General features: G+C 48.1%; 1 protein-coding gene across 5 annotated transcripts in view; it reads right to left on the bottom strand.

Annotated features, from left to right (window-relative positions):
• PTPRA (protein tyrosine phosphatase receptor type A) overlaps positions 1 to 24,993 on the bottom strand; it is a 208,324-nt gene that overhangs the window by 16,902 nt on the left and 166,429 nt on the right. For all 5 annotated transcript variants that reach the window (XM_075572537.1, XM_075572565.1, XM_075572555.1 and 2 more), the window contains 4 exons: positions 14,265 to 14,400; positions 13,223 to 13,372; positions 6,719 to 6,812; positions 3,831 to 3,907 (listed from right to left, as the gene is read on the bottom strand). In XM_075572537.1, the coding sequence (XP_075428652.1) occupies positions 3,831 to 3,907; positions 6,719 to 6,812; positions 13,223 to 13,372; positions 14,265 to 14,400 (457 nt within the window). The remainder of the gene's footprint in view (positions 1 to 3,830; positions 3,908 to 6,718; positions 6,813 to 13,222; positions 13,373 to 14,264; positions 14,401 to 24,993) is intronic.

Genomic DNA, 24,993 nt, shown 5'->3' with positions numbered 1-24,993 from the left:
AGAACGGATCGATCGGCAATTTAGCTAATTACTTATCATTGTGTAGATTGTATTGATGCGCATATTAAGGGGGGGGGGGGGGTAAGAGGAAAGAAAAACGGCAGGTTGGACGGCTATTTTAATATCAGATTCCCGTTTGATCTCAACAAAACCACATTTGGTGGCCAATCCTACCTTTAAAAGTATCTCTGAATCCTATGTGGGTAACGGACACACACAAACCTGCCCTAGTTTAAACATTTCCGAAACTTGGTAGCCTCTGCATTGCAATGGGGGGCACACTTTCACTTACAGGAAGGCGAGTACTTGCTGCTGAACAAAAAAAACTCTCTACATTTAGCAGCGGACGTCTTGTGGATTCCAAAATCCCCTCCCCGGAACCGTTCAGCCGGCTGAAAACGTAGGCTGCTAATTCCGTTACCGGCTCCACCCACACAAGGGCGGCGCTGTTCTAACGCGGGCGGGCACCTACCACAAACCGACATGGCTGGAAGAATACGCAGATACGCCTGCAGGCCAGACAAGGGGAACCTCACACCCAGGAACAAAATGTGCTCTTATCCCCACATAATTGGAAGCAATCAGCAGAGAAAGCTAAAAAAAAAAAAAAAAAAAAGATGCAGGGTGCATCATAGGAGACTTGTTTTCTGAAAGTATAAAATACTATATTTCTTTGGTGCGGGGGCGCTAAATTTTGCATTGAGCCGCTAACTTGCGTGTAACCTTATACAGAATGAGAAATATCAGGAGCAGTGCTTGGAATCAGCTCGGCACTAAGACCATGTGACCCCCCCGCACACCTGTCCGTGCATAGGAGATAGGAGGTAACACGCCTTCCTGGGTAGCCAAGACCTGGCTAGAGCTGCATGAAGAAAATGCAGTTTCTCAACTCCAGCCCTCAAGACCACCCTCCACCCCAAAAAACAGGTCAGGTTTTCCCTGCTTCAGCACGTGGCAGAATCGGTCGCTCAGTCGAAGGCGGAGTCACCTGTGCTGAAGCAGGGATATCCTGAAAACCTGACCTGTTGGGGGTGTCTTGAGGACTGGAATGGAGCAGCCCTGACTTACTGCTGCGGAGCACCTGAGTCTAACACATCGCCGTTTTTTCCCTGGCTTTTTCCTGGAATGCGACGCACTTCACCCGGAGCATGCCGCACTCATTTAGCGTTCTCAGCCACGGGTCATGCGCGGTTGATGCGTTTATTGAGAATGGTTCGGATTTAATAGGCTGCAATGCTTCGCGTGTCCGCCAGATGGCAGATATTCATGAATTGTAATGCGCATGCGCTTCAGTAATGTGTCGACTTGCAGGTGTTTCGTTTTAAAAAAGATACTGTACCACAGTGTGCCTTGGCCTTGAGACTGAAGGAAGAGGTTGCAAAAATGTATCAATTTAGGCTTTTCATATTAAAGAAAGACAAAGACCAGTTTCGGTTACAGTATTCTCCAGAGACCCGCCCGCCATGAGTGTTCAAGTGCAGCCCGTTTTCCAAAAACCCGACAGAAGTTACGCGTATTTGATATGGGCCGCGATTAATGCAACAGATGATAAGATGGCAACAGTTGTTCAAATTTATCAGTACCGCTTGCTGCACACATGGCCTTTTCTTTCCAGTATTCTGTAATCCGACAATTCATTTCTTGGATTTTGGGGGATATAGAAGCACATTTCTTGGATTTTGGGGGATATAGAAGCACATTTCTTGGATTTTGGGGGATATAGAAGCACATTTCTTGGATTTTGGGGGGTATAGAAGCACATTTCTCTCCCCTTTTCACAGGGATTGGGAAACATTGTCAGGACTCTCAGAACCTTTTCATGCCAGAAGAGACAGCAACGCAGCGACTGCTCCTGCGGGAAGCCCTCTGAGCCCAATCACAGCGCATTATGACACGGCCGCCATCGGGAGGAGGTTAGTTGGACTGATTTCAGCTTGATTTTCATGCCCCAGGCTGCTGATTGGAATCATTCAAGAGCTTTCTCCAGGGCCTATTAAAGATGGCTGCCTTTGCAGTCTACAATACTGCTTAATACCTTACCCCCTAATCAATGCAATTCTGAGAAAGGAGCCCTTATCTGGCCCGTAAGCGAGTATTCATATCCCGTGGTGTCTTACATTGTACATGTCGCAGCCATATGGGCCTAATTTTGAAAAACCAAAAATGTATTTATATCGTGAAACGCCAATGAACACCATCAAACTGCGCAGAACGCCGCTTTCATGTCAACCACTGCAGAGGAGAGAGACCTGGAGTCATTATTATCAATGACTGAGACACCGATTGAGCCCCCTGTGCTGAAGCAGGGAAATCATAAAAACCTGACCTGTTGGTGGCCCTTGAGCTCTGTAGTGGAGAACCCCTGAGGGGGGTGGGGGGAGGGGGATGGGGATATAATTGAAGATAGAAACGTTAAAATATATAGATGTAGCCGGTGCCTGGAGCTGCGTGAAGAAAAGCAAGACACAGAGGCTCCAGCCGCAGCTTCCTATGGGGGGGGGGGGGGTGTCAGTTCTTCCCACGGCAGCGCAGCAAGTCTGGCTACATCTGTATCAAAGGTTTCAACAAGGTACTGTACAAAGCGAAGCATGCTTTAAAGAAAGAGGAGCGCAGGAACAAGAGGTCATGCGCTGGAGCGTGGCAGGCTCAGGGGAAATGTGAGGGGCCACTTCTTCCCGGGAAGGTGTGGTGGTGGATTGGTGGGAATACAATCCTAGTAGAGATGGTAGAGTAAAAAAAAAAAATGCTTGGGATAGACACGGTCTAGAGCATGTAGCTGCCGGCATCTCGCCGCAGCCATCCAGACGCTGCCGGGATATTTAGCCCTGGCCATTTCTCCGCAAAAGGTAAGACCCTTAACTTTAACCCCAAACCTCAGACCCCTTAATCTCTCTCTAAAACCTCTAAAGTGATCCCCCAACACTAATACACGCTAATGCACTTACCTTCGCGGCGACGGCTTATTAGCCGCAGCGAGATGTCCGCGGCGGCTAAATGGCATTCCGGGATAGACATAGGGTCGGGGGTTTTGCAACAGACACTGTAGGCAACAGGAGTGACCCCCTAGGGCACTGCAGCTTAAGGGACCCTGTCCTGAGTCCGCTTGTTGCCAGGGACACCGGTTCCACCTCGGGGGGTACAGCACCGACATCTCTCACCCCCCATAATCTCCTACTATTGTTTCCGATTTCTATTGCAGCCACAGCTGGTACCGAGCGTGACGCGGGACCCAACAAAAGCTTCTCTTTCTAGCAGCTCAACACTCCTTTCTCCCCCACCCTCCTAAACATAGGAACATATTACTACAACAAGCTGCAAAACACTGAGGGACAGGTCTCCCCCAAACAGAGCGACCTCTGCAGGTGGGAAAACGCGCAGACTAGGGGAGGCAATTGGTTCCGCCACCTGCTATCAAATACTATGTTTCTAGGAGTTATATTGATGAGGGCTTCCAATTTCTTGCTCTGGTTATCTCTGTGTGTATATCAGGAGTGGCCAACTCCAGTCCTCAAGGGCCACCCACAGGTCAGGATTTCAGGACATCCCTGCTGCAGCACAGGTGGCTGTTCGACTGAGCCACCTGTGCTGAAGCTGGGACTGATTGAGCCACCTTGTGCTGAAGCTGCGACTGATTGAGCCACCTTGTGCTGAAGCTGGGATATCCTGAAAAATTGACCTGTTGGTGGCCCTTGAGGCCTGGAGTTGCCCACCCCTGGTATAGAGTGTAGATGGCGCCACACTTAGTCCCGCTATGTGACGGGAGCACAGTACAAGTCACAAGACACGTGATCTCGCTGGTTTGCAGCCGCCCGGAGCAGTGCAGCACTTACATCAATAAACGAGGCGTTGACATAATCCGTGTTCTCTTCGCCGCGCTTCACTGGAATGATTACTCTGTTGAACTCATCTACAGAACGAAAGAGAGCAAAAAAAGAAAGAGCGTGCGTTACTTTGTGCAATCAGCTGCTCACAGCATTTCCTTCCCGTCTGTGCGAAGGTTAGAACGATGGCGATGGATGAATAGTGCAGAATATACGAGTAACACGGACGTTTAAGGATCGGCGAAAATGTATATGTATGTGATATAGATATATATAGATATATATAGATATATATATATATATATATATATACACACACACACACACACACACACACACACACACACACACACACACACACACACACTATAATTCTAAGTTGGATTCCGTCTGTTTGTATGTCCGAAGCATCACAATCTCAGAAACGGCACCACGTAGCATAACACAACTTCCACTGGGCATTCTGCTGCGGATTTGTAGGTCAACGCAACTATTTTGAGCTTGCCTGGATCGGGGCTGTGTGTGTGATATGTGTGATGTGAGATGTGCAAGAGGGGGGGGGGGGGGGGCGATGTGCCAGCAGGTGGGGGGGGGGGGGGGGGGGGGGTTTGCGGGGAGATGTGCCGGCAGCGAGGGGACATGCCACAGCGGCACAGGGAGATGTGCCGCCAGCAAGGGCGTGGGGGGGGCAGAGACATGTTCCGGCAGCAGGGGACACACACACAAACACACCACACACACACAGAGGCAAATCACACCCCGCACTACATCCAGCAGCAGGGGTGGGGGGGAAGGAATTAAATATTACATTCCCCGGGCACAAAAGCTAGTATGTATGTATGTATGTATGTATGTATGTATGTATGTATGTATGTATGTATGTATGTATGTATGTATATATATATATATATATATATATATATATATATATATATATATATATATATTAGTGCAGTCACGTGACCGTTAATATGACTGTGGCTGCCACTTTGGAGGAAACGGAAGAGGAGGGATCGTCCCCCTTTTCCTGGCTGGTTAGATCGCGTCTTGATGTGATCTAAGCAATAACATAAATACGCCCCCCTGGGCATGATGTAGTCAGGGTTAAACCAAGGTCTCTCCCACACCAAATCCGGTGCCATTACTCCCATGCCACGCCTCCTTTGCGGGTGTTTCTGTCCAAAGAAAAACCCTATGTAAATAATGTAACATTGTGGCTTCCTTACACCGATCTAGCAGTGATAAAAGCAAGGATCTGGCTTCTTTTGTTTCACAAGTTGTATTTCTTCTGGGTCTCTGAATGGGGAAGAATTTGTCGAATCACGTGTTCTCTTCCCCCTAGGACTACTGTCCTTATCAGACAACAAAGATAAGGGGATTGGGAGAGGAAGGGCTGACATTTAAACCTGTCCCTGCTAATAAATCCCTTTAGTCCTAGGGGGGACTGTCATTTTAAGCCTTCGTACACAGCTCCCCCCCCCCCCCCAGCCCACACACCCCCTCCCCCTCCAGAACCACTATTACTGTTTTCCTAATGATCCCTATTACTCTGCTAGGGCGGTCAGCAAGACCAAGCAGGAGTGAAGGATACTGGGTAACATGGGATGTTCATGGACACGTGTCTGCTCACCAAGCAGCTTATGTAGCCAAACCTGGGTTATGGACGCACTATTCAATATGTCAGGGGGGCTCAACTCCAGTCCTCAAGTCAGGTTTTCAGGATATCCCTGCTTCAACCACCTGTGCTGAAGCTGGGATATCTTGAACACCTTACCTGTGGGGGGATCGGGGGGGACTTGAGGACTGGAGTTGAGCCCCCCCCCCCCCCTGCAATATGTGAAGCAATCTGTCCCATGCTGGAGAAGATCAGTCCCCTTTGTTGGATTAGAGCTGAACGCTTCCTGAGCAGAGGGAACGCGGCTACGCACGGAATACAGGTCAGAATCTCTTTAGACGTCCGAGTTTGGTGGCTTAATCGGTACGTGACGACGGGAACAGTTACAAGCAGGTTATGGACAGTGCGGCAAGACAAGAGAGCAGCATAAAACATTCCACAGGCTCGGTAAACGGGAGCGCCGGGAGAGAGGGATTTGGTCAAAATCACCAAGTGTTGGAGGCCACAACTTACAGACGTAGCAAGACATGCTGTCCTGCAGCGCGGCGAGCGCACCAGCAAAAGTCCACGGCGCTGGGGACAGTGACTGCCATCACATTGTGGGAGGGGGCCGGCCATGCTTCTGAATGAGACCCCATACCCAGCGTTAATCCTCCCCGTCCGCGACAACGAAAACGGCAAGTTTTGCTACATCAGTGTGGATCCACCAAGCCCAGTGGTCTTACTCTCGGTTCCCCCAACCTTTCCCAAAATCCAAACCCTACCAGTCTGAGCTTCTCTGGCAAACGGTCTCGTCAAATAACACTTGTGACCGTCCTAATGCACTTCTCCTTACAGAAGTCTGGGAGAGGGAGAAACTTCCAACACAAAGCAATGTAACCCCTTTGATGCAAAAGTGCCTTCTTGCCTTCCCACTCTTCCAAGTGAAGGGGCCGACGCAGAATGGCGTTGCCAAGCCTTCTGCAGCTCTTTTGAATGGCCGTACTGTGCTCTTTCCTTCAAAATGTTGAGCTTTTATTTTAAACCGTGAAAACTCCAAATAATAAACCGTGAAAAGTGGAACTTGCAGCACTCGCTGCCGGGCTGCAGAGCTGGAAACCCATTCATATAAAGCAGAGAAGATAGAGAAGTACAAAACAGGGAAACCGTCTCATTTCCCGGGCACTTCTAACGTTTTCGTGATTACGAGCGTGTTCGTTATGGAGACATTCACGTTTCCTTTGCTCTCCACTCTCTGCCGCAGGAAAAAATACAGATTAAACCAGGAGGAAAAAAGACTTACAAGGAATTATCTGCAGGACGCGGTTTTTCTTCATGTTCGCCGGTAGGTTACCCGTCCTCATCTTATCGTTCTGAATTTTAATGGACGTCAGTTTCTGTGAAAAAAAGAAATAAATCTTATTGACCGAACAGCCCCACACAGGAGGACAATAAAGAAATGCATGCGGTATATCTATGTATTAAGCTCACTCACAATTAGGTTATATGGAGACAGTGCGCTATAAAAATTAGTCACTATATATATATATATATATATATATATATATATATATATATATATATATATATATATATATATATATATATATATATATATATATATATATACCTACAAAAATAACAACCGTTTGCAACATTTTACACCTGAAATGTGCTTCTTTAAGCCTGTTTAGACCCCTTAAAACAGGGGAAGGCCAATCCAGTGCTCTAAAGGGCCACCAACAGGTGAGCCACGGATTGAGCCACCTGTGCTGAAGCAGGGATATTCTGGAAACCTGACCTGTTGGTGACCAATGAGAACTGGAGTTGCCCGCCCCTGGTTTAAAATAAAAATACCGTACTTTTGTATTATATAGAAAATAAAAGTTTTCTGTAATATAAATCCTCCCGGTGGTATCTGTCATTGGTCATCCTCTAACCATTAGAGATGAGCGCATTTTTCGACATCATTCAAATTCACCACTAAAGTTTTTTGGGGGAAAAGCCACATTAGGTGTTTTGTGCTTCATTTTTTTTATTGGCACACTCAAAAATGTGAAAATTAGCAAAAGTTCCTACATTTGCAAACTGACCTTTCGCTTAAAGAAAAACGTTTGCACCATATTCACATATTTCTCTTTAAGTTGGGGGGAGCGGGGGGGGGGGGAGATGAGGGGAGACAGTGAATGCCCCCTCTCTACTAGCCATATGTACAGTATGACCCCGTCACTGGGATTATGCATACTCCACATTTAGAACAGACCAAGCAGAAGAGGAGCATGCAGAAACGGAGGCCATTTTGCCACTGAAAGAAGTGGCTGGCGCGTGAACGGAAGGCACTTTTGGAATCGCACTGGAGTCCTTGGCACTGGGAGAATTGGAGCACGCCCTGTAACGAGAACACTGGACGCTTTAAAACGAGCAAGAGAAGGCGCGCAAGGTGCCGAAAAACCATTGACAAGCAACACCATGGCTCGGGCTGATGTCACGCGGGAAGCACCCTCAGTAATGGTGTCTCTTAAGCACACCTCGCTCACATCGTCTGTACCGACGCCTCTCCTACTTTGTAAATAATGGAGACATGCACCTAGCGCTCCTTCCCATACCCCTTTATATTGGGAGGTGCGCACATTACAGGGCTGCCCCCTCTGCAGGCAAGCAGCAGCGTTCTCCAACTCCCCAAGTGCGAGGGACTGCAGCGCAACTCCAAGGGGGCCTTCTGTAACTCGCACGGTGGTCTCCCTGATCCACTTTGAAATAGGGCTAAAACTTTAATCAATTCAAAGCAGTCCTGCTGGGACAGACTTAGGCCTGGGACATGGCAAGTTCAGCCGCGCTGAGCCGCGCTCCTGCTCAGAATGGTGCTTTTTTCTGTCCTGGCAGGTGAGGCAGTGAGTGCGCTCTGGGGGCGGGGCGGAGGTGGGGCGGAGGCGTGTCAGGAGGCGGAGCGGGAGCCGGGGCTAGACCCTCGCTCCCATTGGATGTGAGCGGTCACGTGACCGCTCCTCCGCTTCCCCGAGCGGCAAATTTTAAACTTGCCTATCTCGGCAAATTTTCTGAGCCTCCGCACGCATGCGGAACGGGATACTATAGCCGCGCTGATGACAGATGCAGGGGGTTAGTGCATCTGCTCAGCGCGGCTGAACCTACTATGTCCCAGGCCTAAGGCTGCGGCTCCGCTGCCACTGAGCTCACTCTTGCTTGGAGAGCGTTGATGTCATCAGCTCTCCAAGCATGAGCGATCGCTGTCCTGCAACATTTTTAGAGCAGGGGCAGGGGGCGTGGCTATTAGGGGAGGGGGGGGTGTCATTGGCTGTATAGGGGCTGTGTTTCTGTGAATATCTCCCTCTCCCCCCAATGCTCTCTCTCCCCACCCCCAATTGCTCTCTCTCTCTCCCCATTGCTCCCTTTCTCTATCTCCCCATCTTTCTCTCCCCCCATCTTTCTCTCTCTCTCTCCCCCCATTGCTCTCTCTCGCCCCCTCCCGCGCTCACTCCCCCCCCCCCCACACGTTCTCTCTCCCGACCATCACCCCTCTCTCTCCCCTTGCATTCTCTCCCCTCCCTCACTCCCCCCTTCTCTCCCTCTCTCTCCCCTTCTCTCCCTCTCTCTCCCTTCTCCCCCCCTCTCTCTCTCCCTTCTCCCCCTCTCTCTTTCCCTTCTCCCCCTCTCTCTTTCCCTTCTCTCTTTCTCACTCTCCCCCCTCTCCCCCTTTCCCTTCTCCCCCCCTCTCTCCTCCTTCTCCCCCCTCTCTCTTCCTTCTCCCCCCCCTCTCTCTCCCTTCTCCCCCCCTCCCGAGTCCGTTTGCCCCCCCCCCTCCCCAGAGTCCGTTTGCCCCCCCTCCCCAGAGTCCGTTTGCCCCCCCCTCCCCAGAGTCCGTTTGCCCCCCCCTCCCCAGAGTCCGTTTGCCCCCCCCCCCCCCCTCCTTTCCACTTCTCTCTGCTGAATTCAGTGTTTGTGTTGTGTGTGTCTGTGACAGGAGAGCAGAACACGCCCTCTCACTTCCCATTTGTCAGAGCAGGGTCATCTCTCCCGGACATTCCCCCTCTCTCCCCCTTTGCATTCTCTCCCCTCCCTCCCTCCCCCCTTCTCTCTCTCCCTTCCCTCCCCCCTTCTCTCCCCCCTCTCTCTCCCTTCTCCCCCCCCCTCTCTCTCCCTTCTCCCCCCCTCTCTCTCCCTTCTCCCCCCCCCTCTCTCTCCCTTCTCCCCCCCCTCTCTCTCTCTTTCCCCCCTCTCCCTCTCTCTCTCCCCTCTTTCCCTTCTCCCCCCTCTCTCCCCCCTCTCGCTTCTCCTCTCTCTCTCTCTCTCTCTTCTCCCCCTCTCTCTCTCTCGCTTCTCCCCCTCTCTCTCTCTCCCTTCTCCCCCTCTCTCCCTCCTCCCCTCTCTCTCTCCCTCCTCCCCCCTCTCTCTCCCTCCTCCCCCCTCTCTCTCCCTCCTCCCCCCTCTCTCCCCCCCCTCTCTCCCGTCTCCCCCCCTCTCCCGTCTCCCCCCCCTCTCCCGTCTCCCCCCCCTCTCCCGTCTCCCCCCCCTCTCCCTTCTCCCCCCCCCCTCCTCCCATCTCCCCCCCCTCTCTATCCCTTCTCCCCCCCTCTCTCCCGTCTCCCCCCCTCTCTCCCGTCTACCCCCCCCTCTCCCTTCTCCCCCCCCTCTCCCTTCTCCCCCCCCTCTCCCTTCTCCCCCCCCCTCCTCCCATCTCCCCCCCCCTCCTCCCATCTCCCCCCCCCTCCTCCCATCTCCCCCCCCTCTCTATCCCTTCTTCCCCCCCCTCTCTCCCTTCTCCCCCCCCTCTCTCTCCCTTTTCCCCCCCTCTCTCTCCCCCTTTTCCCCCCTCTCTCTCTCCCTTCTCCCCCCCTCTCTCTCTCCCTTCTCCCCCCTCTCTCTCTCCCTTCTCCCCCTCTCTCCCTTCTCCCCCTCTCTCCCTTCTCCCCCCTTTTCTCTCTCCCTTCTCCCCCCTTTTCTCACCCCCACACAGCAGCACTCCGTTTGCCCCCCTCTGTCCGTTTGCCCCCCCCTCCCCAGAGTCCATTTGCCCCCCCCCCTCCCCAGAGTCCATTTGCCCCCCCCCTCCTGTCCACTTCTCTCTGCTGAATTCAGTGTTTGTGTTGTGTGTGTCTGTGACAGGAGAGCAGAACACGCCCTCTCACTTCCCATTTGTCAGAGCAGGGTCACGTGACCCTGCTCCGAGCATGAAAGTATAGCTCCAGTGTCTCCTCGAGCACAAAGCTTGGGAGAGCGCATTTCCCCCCTCTCCCTCTCTCCCCTCTTTCCCTTCTCCCCTCTCTCTCCCTTCTCTCCCCCCTCTCGCTTCTCCCCTCTCTCTCTCTCGCTTCTCCCCCCCCTCTCTCGCTTCTCCCCCCCTCTCTCTCTTCTCCCCCCTCTCTTTCTCGCTTCTCCCCCTCGCTCTCTCCCTTCTCCCCCCCTCTCCCCCCCCTCTCTCCCGTCTCCCCCCCCTCTCCCGTCTCCTCCCTTCTCCCCCCCCTCTCCCTTCTCCCCCCCCCTCTCCCTTCTCCCCCCCCCTCTCTCTCCCTTCTCCCCCCCCCTCTCTCTCCCTTCTTCCCCCCCCTCTCTCCCTTCTCCCCCCCCTCTCTCCCTTCTCCCCCCCCTCTCTCCCTTCTCCCCCCCCTCTCTCCCTTCTCCCCCCCCCTCTCTCTCCCTTCTCCCCCCCTCTCTCTCTCCCTTCTCCCCCCCCCTCTCTCTCTCCCTTCTCCCCCCCCCTCTCTCTCTCCCTTCTCCCCCCCTCTCTCTCTCCCTTCTCCCCCCCTCTCTCTCTCCCTTCTCCCCCCTCTCTCTCCCTTCTCCCCCCTCTCTCTCCCTTCTCCCCCCTCTCTCTCTCCCTTCTCCCCCCTTTTCTCTCTCTCCCTTCTCCCCCCTTTTCTCACCCCCACACAGCAGCACTCCGTTTGCCCCCCTCTGTCCGTTTGCCCACCTCCCGATTCCGTTTGCCCCCCCTCCCCAGAGTCCGTTTGCCCCCCTCCCCAGAGTCCGTTTGCCCCCACCCTCCCCAGAGTCCATTTGCCCCCCCCCCCTCCCCAGAGTCCATTTGCCCCCCCCCCCTCCTTTCCACTTCTCTCTGCTGAAGTCAGTGTTTGTGTTGTGTGTCTGTGACAGGAGAGCAGAACACGCCCTCTCACTTCCCATTTGTCAGAGCAGGGTCACGTGACCCTGTTCCGAGCAGGAAAGTATAGCTCCAGTGTCTCCTCGAGCACAAAGCTTGGGAGAGCGTGTGCGCACGCGCGCACAGCGTGAGGGGATCGCGCACGCACAGCGTGAGGGGATCGCGCGCGCGCACAGCGTGAGGGGATCGCGCTCGCGCGCACAGCGTGAGGGGATCGCGCGCGCGCACAGCGTGAGGGGATTTGACCATCCACTAATTCAGTTCATTTGCTCACAGCAGCCCTTTACGTTTCCTGCACACTTTTGTAAATCAGGATAATTCATGTTACTTTATTTTCTGTTACCTCTTAAAGCACAACACATTTCTAGCAATACCCCTCTAACTAAGAGACTATATCTGCCTACTCTGATCTTGATACGTTGTAACCTCAATATTACTAGAACGTATGGCTTGTGCTGGGCTTTAAATATATTTATGCGCAAGAAACCGCAGTACTAGAGCGGGTGTAGGAAATTAGGGAGGACACCCATCCCAGGCCTATCACCGGGACCTACAGAAAACATACAGGGGAACGACGAGGAAGACCAACAAAGGGCAGGAAACATGAATGGGAGCGGGAGATCTGGCTGCCAGGGTATCATGGGTCTGTTTGTAATGATTTGTTTTTAAAAGGAAGGTTATTAATTCCTTTCTGAATGCAAGTAAAGCCTCCTGATTTCTTAGAGCAGCGAGGAGCTTATTCTAGTCTCAGGGCGGCTCCTGAAAAACTCTCCCACCGCTTTATCGACCTTAAACTGAAGCTCAATCAGTTGAGGGGCGATGGCAGATCTGAGAGCCCAATTGGGGGGTGTGCTAGTCCACGGATAGCCTTAAAGGTGAGTGTCAAGATCTTAAAATGAACGCTTTGTGCTTATGAGCCAGTGCAGATTTTGTAATACTGGTGCGATGCGGTCTCGCCTTGCCCTGCCAGCTGAGACGGCCTGTGGCGTTTTGTATCTGTGGCAGGGCTTTGATCTTATATTTTTGGAGACCCATCAGCAGAGAATTTGTCACATCCAGTCTGGAGAGGACCACAGCCAGTGCTGCTATCTGTAGATTGATTTTGGAGAGAAACGCTTTAATTTGTCTCATCCAATGGATTTGGAAGTAACAGTTTTTCACAATAGCTGCAACATGAGGCTGATCAATGAGGTTTTTGTAAAAAAAAAAAAAAAATATCTCCTCACCACCTCACCTGCTCTTTCCTTGGGATGGCGGAGTTTATACACCCAGTAGCAATGTTCACAAAGAAAGAACAATGAATTTGATTCATTAAATCAAATCCCCCATGTTTTTAACCCCTAACATGTGCAGATGCCCCGCTGTAACAGACCACTACTCAAGGATTAGGCACAGAAAATACATTAAACCTGCCAGGTCACTTTGCCGTTTCCCAGAGGTATAAAGAACAAACAAATAACATCTAGTTGTATAAAGAGCCTGGCATACTGTAACCGTCGGAGAACATGGAAAGGTCATCCTCAGGAGTTTGTTCTCACATCTGCCTGAAAACGAACTGATCAGCATGACGATCATGTTACTGCTGCCCGCCAGAGCATAGAGGTGGCCGGACCTTCCTTAACCCAACTCAGAGGTGCATGGAAGGATGTGTTAAACATGCTATGGACGTTTCCCCCCCATGCCAGTAATTACCTTAAACTCCTCCTCCAGACCATTGCTGCTGGTCCCAGACAATTTATTGTATAACTTCTGTAAGTGGGTTTCCAGAGACGTAACTTCCAGCTCTGTGTCTCCGTACAGATAATGTTCCAGCAGCGCTTGGTAAATGAACACGTACTGCATCTGAATCACAAGGAAAACCCTGTTACACTAATGAAACGCGAATACAAACTGCACAAAGAAAGCGACCGACCTCAAGTCCTAATGTAACAACGACCCCGGCACACTGTGGTCCGGGCGTGCATTGCACAAGTCTGTAGGAAACCTGCACTGGTCCCCTCAACCTTTGACGTAGAGATGTGCGACGTTCGCCAACCAGGAAAAACGTGGCAGTTCTTTCACAAAAACAGGTGCAAAAACTAGCCAGGATCTTCCAACAACGGTGCCAAGCATTAAAAGCCAATGTGCCAGGGCCCCTGCCACGTTAAATACTGCCATCATCTTCACTACGTTCTGGTAGAAAGTGGCACAATTCTGAGCTATGTGAACTGCCACAAATAGCGAGCGAAAACGAGAAAAGGGAGAAGAACAACACGCCCAAAATATAGTAAAGCCAATCTGAAGACATTCGCGCATCTCCCCTGATACCAATGGCAGAGCACCCCAAATATATATTGTGACATTGTGGAACCCCTTAAAAATATATTGTGACATTGTGGAACCCTAGTACACTTACTCTACGTATGGAAAATTTCTATTGCTATGGCGGGGCTTATTTATAAAACAAAACCTGTGTTCTACATTACATACAATTCATGCCACTGCAGTACAACCAAATTATAAAATGAAAAACCTTGGCATTTTTGTTAAAATTAAGGTAAAATAATGACCACTAGTAATTTGTTTTCCACAGGACACAGGTTGAAAGCCACTGAAATAAAGTATGGCACCGTACATTTCCTGAACAGCCCCCTCTACTGGTGGGTAATATATTGTTCACTCATGTTACCTGTCCTGGTTAAGCCTCCCAGAAAGCGATTATTAAAAGCATGGCCGATTCCATTTCTCTACTCACATCTGTTTGTACCATCTGACAGCGCTGAGCTCGGATCCGGCTCACAAACCCGTAAACGTCGACCTTCTTCTCTGAATTCATCATGTCCAGCATGGCATCTATTACTACGAAAGTGCCTGTCCGTCCCACCCCAGCGCTGCGGAGACAAATACAACGCGGTGAACACAACGGAGACAATGCGCAAATTCTGCTAACAAACCCGCTCTGGTACAGGGCGTGACACAGTGATGGGGATCCTGGTCTGCGTACTAACCTGGGTGTACAGTATTATCACCGATGCATTCCTTCGCTGCACATGTGACATTGATCAGATGTGGAGGAACGTGGCTTACTTAAAAGGGACAATCCTTCCCAGGACAAAGTGTACTAATGGCCCTGACCTGGTAACATCTGGGTGACTGATACCTTTTTATCCAAATCTGACAAGTATTTAAAAACCATTTTTCTAAGTTATTATGCGACCATGGTGAAGCTTTACCGGAGTCCCTATTGATGTACAGATGAAACCGTCGGTTCTGGCCCAGCGTCTGAGGCAAATCCATGAGCATCTCACAGACACTCCACTGGTCCTACTAAAATGGACCCCCGCTATGTTAATCCGATGGGCGATTACAGCGTCTATGGACTGTACTGACAAGCTCACAGATTTCCTCAGAATCTGGGCCATAACGAACGCTTGCATCTGTACTAGGCACAGCATGGAACAATGCTCATTTCCAGCGGCTGATCAGGCACACCTCTCCAATGGAGCGGTCACCCCGATCGAAACAGAAGTGGAGCCCCTTCCACATGGCCGGGAGGCGGTTATGTGACGGCATTTGCCAGACGTCCGGGGGCGCCTGACCTCTGGCACTGAAAACGTTGATTGATGGTCTCACCTGTGAAGTGGAAGCCAATTTTTCAAGAGCTCACATCTCTTTGAGATCGTATAAAAGTTATTATGTCTGCGCTTGTAGTGTTGGGCTATGATGCAGAAATCAATATATGAAAAAAAAAAAAGATACATTTGTTCTTACTTATAATTTAATTTCTCAGTCTCTACGTGACAATACGGCATTAGACCACCCCCAGCTGGAGGTAGGACAGAGGGCAGCTGATGTAAAGGTGCTGTAGAAAATGTGCCTGGTATGTCCGTTGTCTGGTCCAGCCAAGCTTATAGAAAACAAAAATCAGGAAAATAAAGTGCAGCAGATCAAAAGAGAAAAGAAGAATATCACAGGGGCGGAAACACTGCATGCGCGGTCATAGACGGTCTGAGAGAAACGAATATATTGGTGAGAAAACGCTCCATTTTCTCCAGCGTTCCTCCATGGCCGTGCATAATAATGGTGACGTCCCCAAAGCAGTCCCAAATGAAACCGGGTGGGAGAAAATTATTTCCTCCACAGCTAGTATTTGCTGATGCCAGTACATCCACTCCGCAATGTTTGGCAAATGTATTGAGCTTTGCAGAACCACTCTAAAGTTGCCTGTTGCTTCTCTTCTCAGGAAGGTGCCATTGCTCTATTGGAATAGTTTCTCCCTCATTGGAGCACCGTTATGTATAATTCGGTAGTCTCTCTACATTTTTGCCCTAATCCATCTGGCTATCGTGGCTGTTGAAGCTGAACAACCTTCTTAGACCTGAAAAGTGGACATTTTGACTTCCTTGTTCCACTTCTTTCCACATATATTTTGAATGCTCCTACAACGAGCACGACTTTCTTCCAAGTAATCTTTCTGCATCTTGATACAAGTTAAATGGTGATACTACTGGAGTGTGGAAGGTGGGGCTTGTTCCTGCCACTCACACGATAATGCGCTTAGCTCGCTGACGTTTCCTGCTGAGTAACTCACTGCTAAAAAAAATAATAATTAAATAAAAGTCATTTTAGTGAGGATCACTTCATGGATATTAACTCCAATGGTTCAAAAGGAGCTAATTTGAGGGCTTCTGGGACCAAGATGAAAGACCATGGTAAAGATGGGACTCTAATCCTTGGTCACTGCTTTATTAAATGCTTGTATACGTTCGTTTGTTGGAACTAGTTTCTGTAAAAACACAGCACTGACATCTTTAGGTTCGGATAGGTAATACACATCCTTCATAAAGCAGATCTGGGTTTATTAGAAGACGCCACGGATGGTCTATGGACATTTATTTAACATTTATTATATCCTAGGCCATGATCGAGGTATTAGAATTACATTTGCTTTCTTCGACTTGATTCTTTGGATTACCCTTGGAATCAGTGGAAAAGGTGGAAGAATCTATATCATTGGTAAGCTCCCAGGTGTTGCTAGGATATCCACGAAAGCCACCTTTAAACCTGCACCTTGTGGCTAATCCCACTTTTGCATTATTTGTTGAAAAATGTATGAATTAAGGAAACCAATGTCCATAATCTACAGTATTTTGTTCTTACTCCAATAACCTGCCGAGACACTTTCCCACCCCAGTATTACAGAAAGTGCAGGAACACTTTGTTCTAACCATTTCACTCAATTTTTTGGAGACTTATTTTCCTGCTTGTAGACTCCTTGTGCCTCCATGATAGATATATACCTATATCTCATAACGTCTTCAGATGGGGCCCTCTATTTCTCTGTAATTAGCAATCTTGGGACCAGGACATCCATGCCCTTACTTTTGTCTAGATCGTCTTGATATTTCTGAAGATGATGTACCGTCTCAGATCAGAAATCTAGGTTGCCCAAAAGATTTTGTAGTTAAAAAAAAAAAAAAAAAAAGCGTTTTTACCCCCCAGTGATAATTGCCTTAAGTTCTGAGCCAAACAAATGACCTCATCAGATGGAAACGGAGATTAGCTTGTTTTAGATGAAACATCAGGCGAGCCAGGCTTCAAAAACAAGGCCCTTCTAGCTGCTACGGATAGTGCTGATGAACCTTGTCGTCTAATGAAGCATTCCCAAGGAAATGCAATGGTTCTGAAAATATCATGCAATCTTCAAGTATTTTCCTCCTGGAAGTACCTGACCGATTGCATCTTGACGTCTTTGGAAAACAAATCTTCATGGTACGTGATCAACAAGTTGTTGCTGAATGCGGTTCCAAGTGTTTTTTTTTTTTTTAATTTAAATGATTTTTTTTGGAGGCTTTCAATTCTCTTCTCAACTGGATTCCTAAAGGCGGAGGCGTCTTCTAGTGAGATATAAGTATGTCTGGTTAGTCTGTCTATAGCAGCATACGCCATAGGCAGCTGTTAGCACGCATCTTTAACTTCATTGTCAAATGGATACATCTTCTGCAATCTCTTAAGAATATTGTTCTTCCTTTCACTGCCCCCCCCCCCCATTAATTGTTAACCAGTTCAGTTATTACATTATGAACGAGGAGGGTTCCGATTCTTTTCTTCACCCAGAACAACCTTCCCAACGGGACCGTGTTCTTTTCCCCGTCTATACAAACGGTAAAAAATATCTTCACCGGCCAATTCCTTCAAGATTAACATTGGGCTGTTCCTTCTTAAATTATCCTTTATCTGAGGATGAGTGACCAAAGACATCAGATGCATTGGGTAACCCTACACAGAAAAGTCAGAATCTAATTCTGGAGGCCAATCTTGTTTGTGTCTTATAGCAGGCGATTTGACTTAAATTCTGGCAGACAAATGTTTCCATCATGGACGATTTAAACCATGTAACATTTGAAAGGGTGCACCCTCCGAGGCAACTTTCCTAATGCACGTTTGACAGTGTATGAGGAATCAGGCGTCCATTTATCATTGCAATGCAGGCAACTATTATACTTACGTTTTGCACAACATGTTTGGTTCTTGTGGATGAATCTTTACCTAATAATAATAATAATAATTCAGCCTTGCACCCAAAGAAAAGCCATGAGCAATCCCTACATCTACCCTGCATACAACTGAAAATACAGCCTTAGTAATTAACCTGTATGTAAAAGGTTATTCCCCAGGGAGTGTTAAGTTTGTAATCAGAACCACCAACCGAAACGTGGCGTTTCTGCTATCCGTGTCCCAGGCTTTACTCCTCCCCACCTGCCGATGGCCAGAACGTTGCGTATCTGTCACAGGAATCGGGCTTCGCTTCTTCCAGGTCATTCATTATGGGGGAAGCACCTGGCATGGGAACGCTGCTAGAACGTTGCTTCCTCACGCAATCCGATTGCCTCCCTCAATGCTCAGGTAAGTTTGTGTACATATTATACTCCCACAACAGTGTTTAGGGGCGTCCCGATATCGGAGTGAGGACAGGGTGGCTCAAAGCCAATGAACGAAAAAAAAAAAAACCTGTAGCATAGATAGGGTCATCTCCTAAGGGGGCAGGACGCAGACAACTGAATCAATAGGAGACAAGGGACACTTTTTATAGCACGTTTACATCAGCAGACCTGTGTCCTGCCTTCAACTAGGAGTGGCCTAATACCCCATTGTCATGAAGGGACGCTAGAGAAAGGAGAAAATTTAAACAACTTACCGTAATTTTCTTTTCCTGGAACCATGGCAGTGGGCACCATTGGGTTAATCCCTTCTCACTCTAGGTAGGACAGGAAGTAGACTTTTGCAGGTAGGCCATATAAGGCCCCTCCCTCTACCTGCACCTTAGTCTTACGATTCTTCCATAGCTGAAATATATAACTGATAGGCATTAGACATACATAGGGAGGGTAACTATGTGCCCACTGCCATGGTTCCAGGAAAAGAAAATTACGGTAAGTTGTTTTAAATTTTCTCCTTTCCTGATCACCCTGGCAGTGGGCACCATTGGGACATACCCAAGCAGTGCAAATTTTAGGGAGGGATACATCAGAATAGACAACACCAGTTTAATGCCTTATCAGTTTGACCTTTATTAATACACTTTACACTTTATTTTACTACAGTTCCTAACACTCTACGCCCAAAGCTTGCGTCAGCTGATGATTGTACGTCTAGTCTGTAGTATTTCAAGAATGTATTGAATGAGGACCAGACTGCCGCTATGCAAATCTGTCCTGGTGTATCCTGGGCTTTAAATGCCCATGAAGTAGACATGGCCCTTGTAGAATGAGCTTTAATGTTCAAAGGTTTATCTTGTCCTTTGCTTTCATAAGCCTTTTAATACAAGACACTATCCACTGGGAAATTGTTGTCTTTGAAGCTTCTTGACCTTTCTTCGGTCCCTCTGGAATTGACTTTCTGATATCTCGCATCCTTCCAGGTACACTTTTAGACATCTTACCACCTCTAACTTGTGTAGTCTTTCTTCTTTCTTATTCTTTGGATCTGGACAGAATGTCGGAATCACAATTTCTTGATTCATGTGGAACTGTGATACAACTTTTTGCAGGAATTGATGTACTGGACTGAGAACTGCCTTGTCTTGATGTATGACTAGGAATGATTCCTTGGCTGATAGAGCCTGTAGTTCTCCCACTCTCCTTGCTAAGGTGATTGCTATCAAAACGCCATTTCCCATGATAACCATTTCAAGCCTATCTCCTGTATAGGTTCAAACGGAGCTGCTGTTAGTACATCCAATACTAGGGACCAGTCCCCTGTAGGTACCCTGTTCTTGATTTGAGGCCTTAACCTTTAACTGCCTGAAAGAATCTGATGATCAATCTTTCCATTGCCAGATTTCTTTCCAACAAGGCTGATAGTGCAGACACCTGTACTTTCAACGAGCTGAGACTGAGACCTTTCTCAAATCCTTTTTGCAGGAACTCCACAATTGATACAATTCTAGGTGAAAGGACTTCTGTTTTCCCTTTTCACCCCAATCGCGAAAGCAAAGCCAGATTCTATGGTATACTTTCGATGTGGAACTTTCCCTTGCTTGTAAAAGGGTTTGGATTGTTTTGTCGGAACAACCTTTCAGTCTCAATGTTTCCTGCTCAATTGCCATGCCGTCAAGCCCATTGTTTGGCATTCGGATGACATATTGACCCCTGTCGCATCAAACCTTTGCGATCTGGTATGTGCCATGGTGTATCTACTGCCATATTTACCAAGTGTGTGAACCAAAGCCTTCTTGGCCAGTAGGGTGCTATGAATATCACCTCTGCTTGGTCTTCCCTGTTTTCCTGATTGTTTCCGGAATTAAGGGAATTAGAGGGAACAGGTATACCAACTTGAAGTGCCATTTGAAACTGAGAGCATCTGTACCCTGTGCGCTTGGATGAAACTGTCTGGCACAGTAGTTCCTTACCTTGCGGTTTTGGTGTGTCGCCATGAGATCTATGTCTGGCTGACCCCATCGCTCTACCAGTTCTTGAAACACCTGTGGCTATAATGCCCCATCTCCTGGGTGTATGATGCTCCGACTTAGAAAGTGTGCTGTGACATTTTCTAGTCCTGGGATATGTATGGCTGTAATTTTTGTAATTTTGGCACTCTGCCCAAAAGAGGATTTCTGCTGTGAGGTTCATCAGCTTTCTGCTCCTGGTTCCTCCTTAATCGGCTATATACTTGACAACTGACCTGTTGTTTGATTCTATTTTTATACAGCCACCTCTTATATGGTCTTGGAAAGTTTCTAAGGCCCTTGTACTGCTTTTAATTCCAGCAGCTTTGATGGAAGATGCTTTTCCTGGTTTGTCCAGGTTCCTTGCACCAATGTTTCTCCCATCTGGGCACCCCGACCTGTGTTGCTCGCATCTGTTTAAGAAACGTGCATGGGACTAAGACAAGGCATTGCTGTGATCTGAACTCAGGATCTCCTGTTTACAAGACAGCCGCTTTAACCAACTAAGCCACAGTGCCATTGACTTGTAATTCTTACCCAGTGCACTGGGTGTAGTGTTTGTCCTTTTCCCAGGTTTCGGGTATCTTCCCACCACTTTAATTCTTGTTTTGTGTGTGGGTGTAACAAGATTCTTGGTCTCATATGTATTGCTGCCCATTTTCTGCCGGTTAATGTTGAAGCGAATTTCCCTAGGAGCTTCATGCATTCTTCTGCTGAAGTCCTGGTAGCTTTCCTGTGCTTCTTTGTTGCATGGCTATGTCTTGCCTCTTTGCGTCTGGTAGTCTCACTTCTCCTTTTGCTGTATCAAATTCTACCCCCAGAAATCTTAACAGCTGAGTGGCATGAGATGGCTCTTGTTTCTGTTTATTAACCAACTGTGGTGTTCCAGAAAGGTTATACCATCTTCTGGTCTTGTTGGAGTTTCTCCAGACTCCCTGATTTTACCCAGATGTCGTCCAGGTATGGGTATATATCTACCCCTCTTCTCATTTCTGCCACTAGAGGGGCTAGAACCTTTATAAACGTCCTTGGGGAAGTCGCCAGACCAAATGGCAGTGCTGTGTACTGATAATGATCTTGATTACTGTAAACCTTAGGCATCTTTGGTGTCCCTTTGTTATGGGCACCTGTAGATAAGCATCTTCTAAGTCTTATTGCCACCATCCAGTCTCCTGGTTGTAGCTCTTGAATAATCATGTTCACACTTCTTAGGTTTAGAATTGCTCTGTACTCCCTTGTAGGTTTCCTTACTAGAAAAATTCTGGAATAAATTTCACTTCCTCTTCCTGAGGTACCTTCTTTATTACTTCTGCTTGTAATAATTTCTTTAAAGCCGAATTATTCTGCCTTCTTTTTTCCTTGGACTGTATCCATGTTATTAAGAACATATTTCTTCTTGGCATCTCTCTAAATTCTATACTGTACCCCTGATGAATGGTCTGTAATACCCAATTGTCCTGTATCGTTTGGGCCCATGTTGCAGAAAAACTGCTTCAGTCGCCCTCCTACTGGCAACTGTCACAAAAAAAAAAAAAAAAAAGCCGGTCCTGCCCGTCCCTCCATGTTGTTTGTCTTGGAGATGACCTGCCAGGTCTATATGCCTTTGCTTCCTTATATTGGTTTCTATTAGCCTGTTGGAAACCGAATCTTCTGCTTTCTTGAGGTAAAAAATGCTCTTACCTCCTGATGCTTTTGTTATTATTGCATCCAGTTTGTTACCGAAGAGGAACTCACCTTCAATGGTAATCCACACAAGTTGTTCTTTGATGCTGTGTCAGCCATCCACTGTCTGAGCCATAAAGCCCTTCTTGCTGATACCGCCAGCACCATAGATTTTGCTGCTCATTTTACTTCGGACAGTGCTTAAGAATAGCACTTCTTTCCCCACCTTTGTGTATTGCTTCTTCAATGTTGGCAATTATGGCAGGTATGAGGATGTTCCTGCGGTAACGTATGTTTTCTTCCATACGTATCTTCTTCCTATCCATAGCGTCCTCCAATGACGCAAGTTCCTTATTGGAATTGGGGTCTTCTCTACTATTCTGGAAATAGCAGTATCCACCTTTGGGCTGACATCCCAAAATGTTACCTCCTCTTGTGGGAATGGATACATCTTCCCAAACCTTTTAGGCGTAAATACTCTGGCGTCTGGTTGCGCCAACTCCACCTGAATGAGGTCCTTAACTACTTGATGGATAGTAAAGACTCTACCTTTTTAAAGCAGCCGCAGTACTAGCAGTAGTAGCCGCAGTAGCAGCAGTAGCAATAATAGTAGTAGTAGTAGCAGTAGTAGCAGCAGTAGCAGCAGTAGCAGCAGCAGTAGCAGCCTGCTTAGCCTAAACTCTTGAGGCAGCCAGGACACTTTTTGTCTCGCCCCCAAATTTTTATCTTTTTTGTGGGTTAACTCCTCAATGTCTTCCAGTTCCAAACCTGTATCATGGCTTTGATGAGTGGATCCACCCTTTCTACATCAAATTCAGATTCCTTCCTGAATATCTTGATCTGATGAATCCATTTCACTCTCTGACACATAAAAACAATCAATTTCAGACCCATATGATGAAAAACTTTTCCCCTTATCCAGACTGGTCTGGGATCTAGATCTTCCTGCGCAGGGTTAACAGCTTGCTGTACTGCCGCATCAACTCTCTGTTTAACAGCCTCCTTCATCAATAAAGAAATGCTCATTTGTTCATTGGTATCACCTGCAGGTGTCTTAAGACAATCTTCACATAATTACTTCCCTATTAGGGCTGGTTTCTCACAAGCTGAACACCATTTAGTTTTCTTAGCAACCTTTCATTTATGTTGCAGGGATTCCCCCCCGTCCCTTTGAAGATCCTGCTTCTGGGAGGGTAACCACCGAACTAATTTATAAAAACAAAATAAATACTAAACATACACCCTAATGTACATATACCATCTCTCTTTCCCATGCAGAACTAAAACTAAGGACTCACCTAGTCTTGGGAACTGAAGTTTGGGTGTTTCCATTTTTGAATCCAGCACTTGGCTTCTCCCTGCTGAGCGTTCCATGCTGCAGCTTTCACTCACACATACACCGTGTGGTCGTCGCTTATCTGACGTCATCAAGTGCTCGTGCACGGCTCGCGTGTCTGTACGCATTTGCCGGCGTGCCGTGTCGCGCACGCTCCCGAGCGGCCACCTGCACTGTACCCCTTTTTCCGCAGTATCTCAGATACACATGCGGTCAATATTAACCTCCTTCGGTTCGCAGCAGAATTACTGGGGTAGTTCACCGCCGCGTTCCATACGCTAGTGCGGTCAATTGAGCCTCCTCTGCTCGCAGCTATGGCTGCTCCCCCCTCCGCCTGTAGCGGGCTGCTGGGTACTTTACCGCAGCGTACCATACGCTTATGCGGTGAGTCTGGGCCTCCACGGCTCCCAGCTGCAGCTGCTGTGCGCCTTTGATCGGTCCTGCGCGGCTGCAGCTGTTCCCCCCCCCCCCCCCCAACAGGGGCTCCCCCGACTCTAAGGGGTCTCCGTCTCGCCACCCGTAGGCGCATCGCGGAGCTTCAGGGCAGAGAGGCTGAGACCCTGGCTATTTGCACAAGGTGCAGTAGGTGAGCCCTGTTAGAAAATAACAAATCCTACTCCTAGCTGTGAGGACAGGAAAAAGACTAAGGTAGAGGGAGGGGCCTTATATGGCCTACCTGCAAAAGTCTACTTCCTGTCCTACCTAGAGTGAGAAGGGATTAACCCAATGGTGCCCACTGCCAGGGTGATCAGGAAATACATATTATTCATATGTGATTCCTTTGGAAAAAACTGAATGCACCAACCATGTGTCGAACACAATTCATTTGATATCAAGTACTATATATATGGGGGGTGGGGGGGGGGAAATAGTGAAGTATACATGAAGGAAGCAGAATGACAACATATATTGGTACGATATTGATATATTGATAAGATACACCTCATTTTACAGCCAACAGGGATATATTACTCAAACGCCCCAGTCAGTAAGGAAGCAGAAACAAGATACAGAAAATGGAAATGCTGCGGGGCATAATAAAGGAATAATCCCCAAAGAAGAGGGCATTACTGGCCAATAAGTCCCTGATCTGAGGAGATTATTACCATTATAGGCTAAGGGTATGCTTTTTATCATAACTGTGACATTCCTAGTCGTATTGATTTAATGTTTTTATCGCTTCTACATTTTCTTTTATGCTTTTACTGTACTTGTTGATTAAAATAAAATGGTGAATACAATCTCTCTCTCTCTCTCTCTACACACACACACACACACACACACACACACACACACACACACACACACCTCGCGCTCTCTATTATAATATACACACACACACACACACAACAGCCCTCTTTACATACATACATACACAAGCCCTCTTTACACACACACACACACACACACACACACACACACACACACACACACACACACACACACACACACACACACACACACACACACACACACACACACACACACACACACACACACAGCCCTCTTTACACACACACACACACACAAACAGCCCTC

The sequence above is a fragment of the Ascaphus truei genome, chromosome 1 (assembly GCF_040206685.1).
Source record: "Ascaphus truei isolate aAscTru1 chromosome 1, aAscTru1.hap1, whole genome shotgun sequence".
Taxonomy (NCBI): Eukaryota; Metazoa; Chordata; class Amphibia; order Anura; family Ascaphidae; genus Ascaphus; species Ascaphus truei.
Note: the sequence above shows the minus strand (reverse complement) of the source record. Positions and strands in the feature narration are given on the sequence as shown.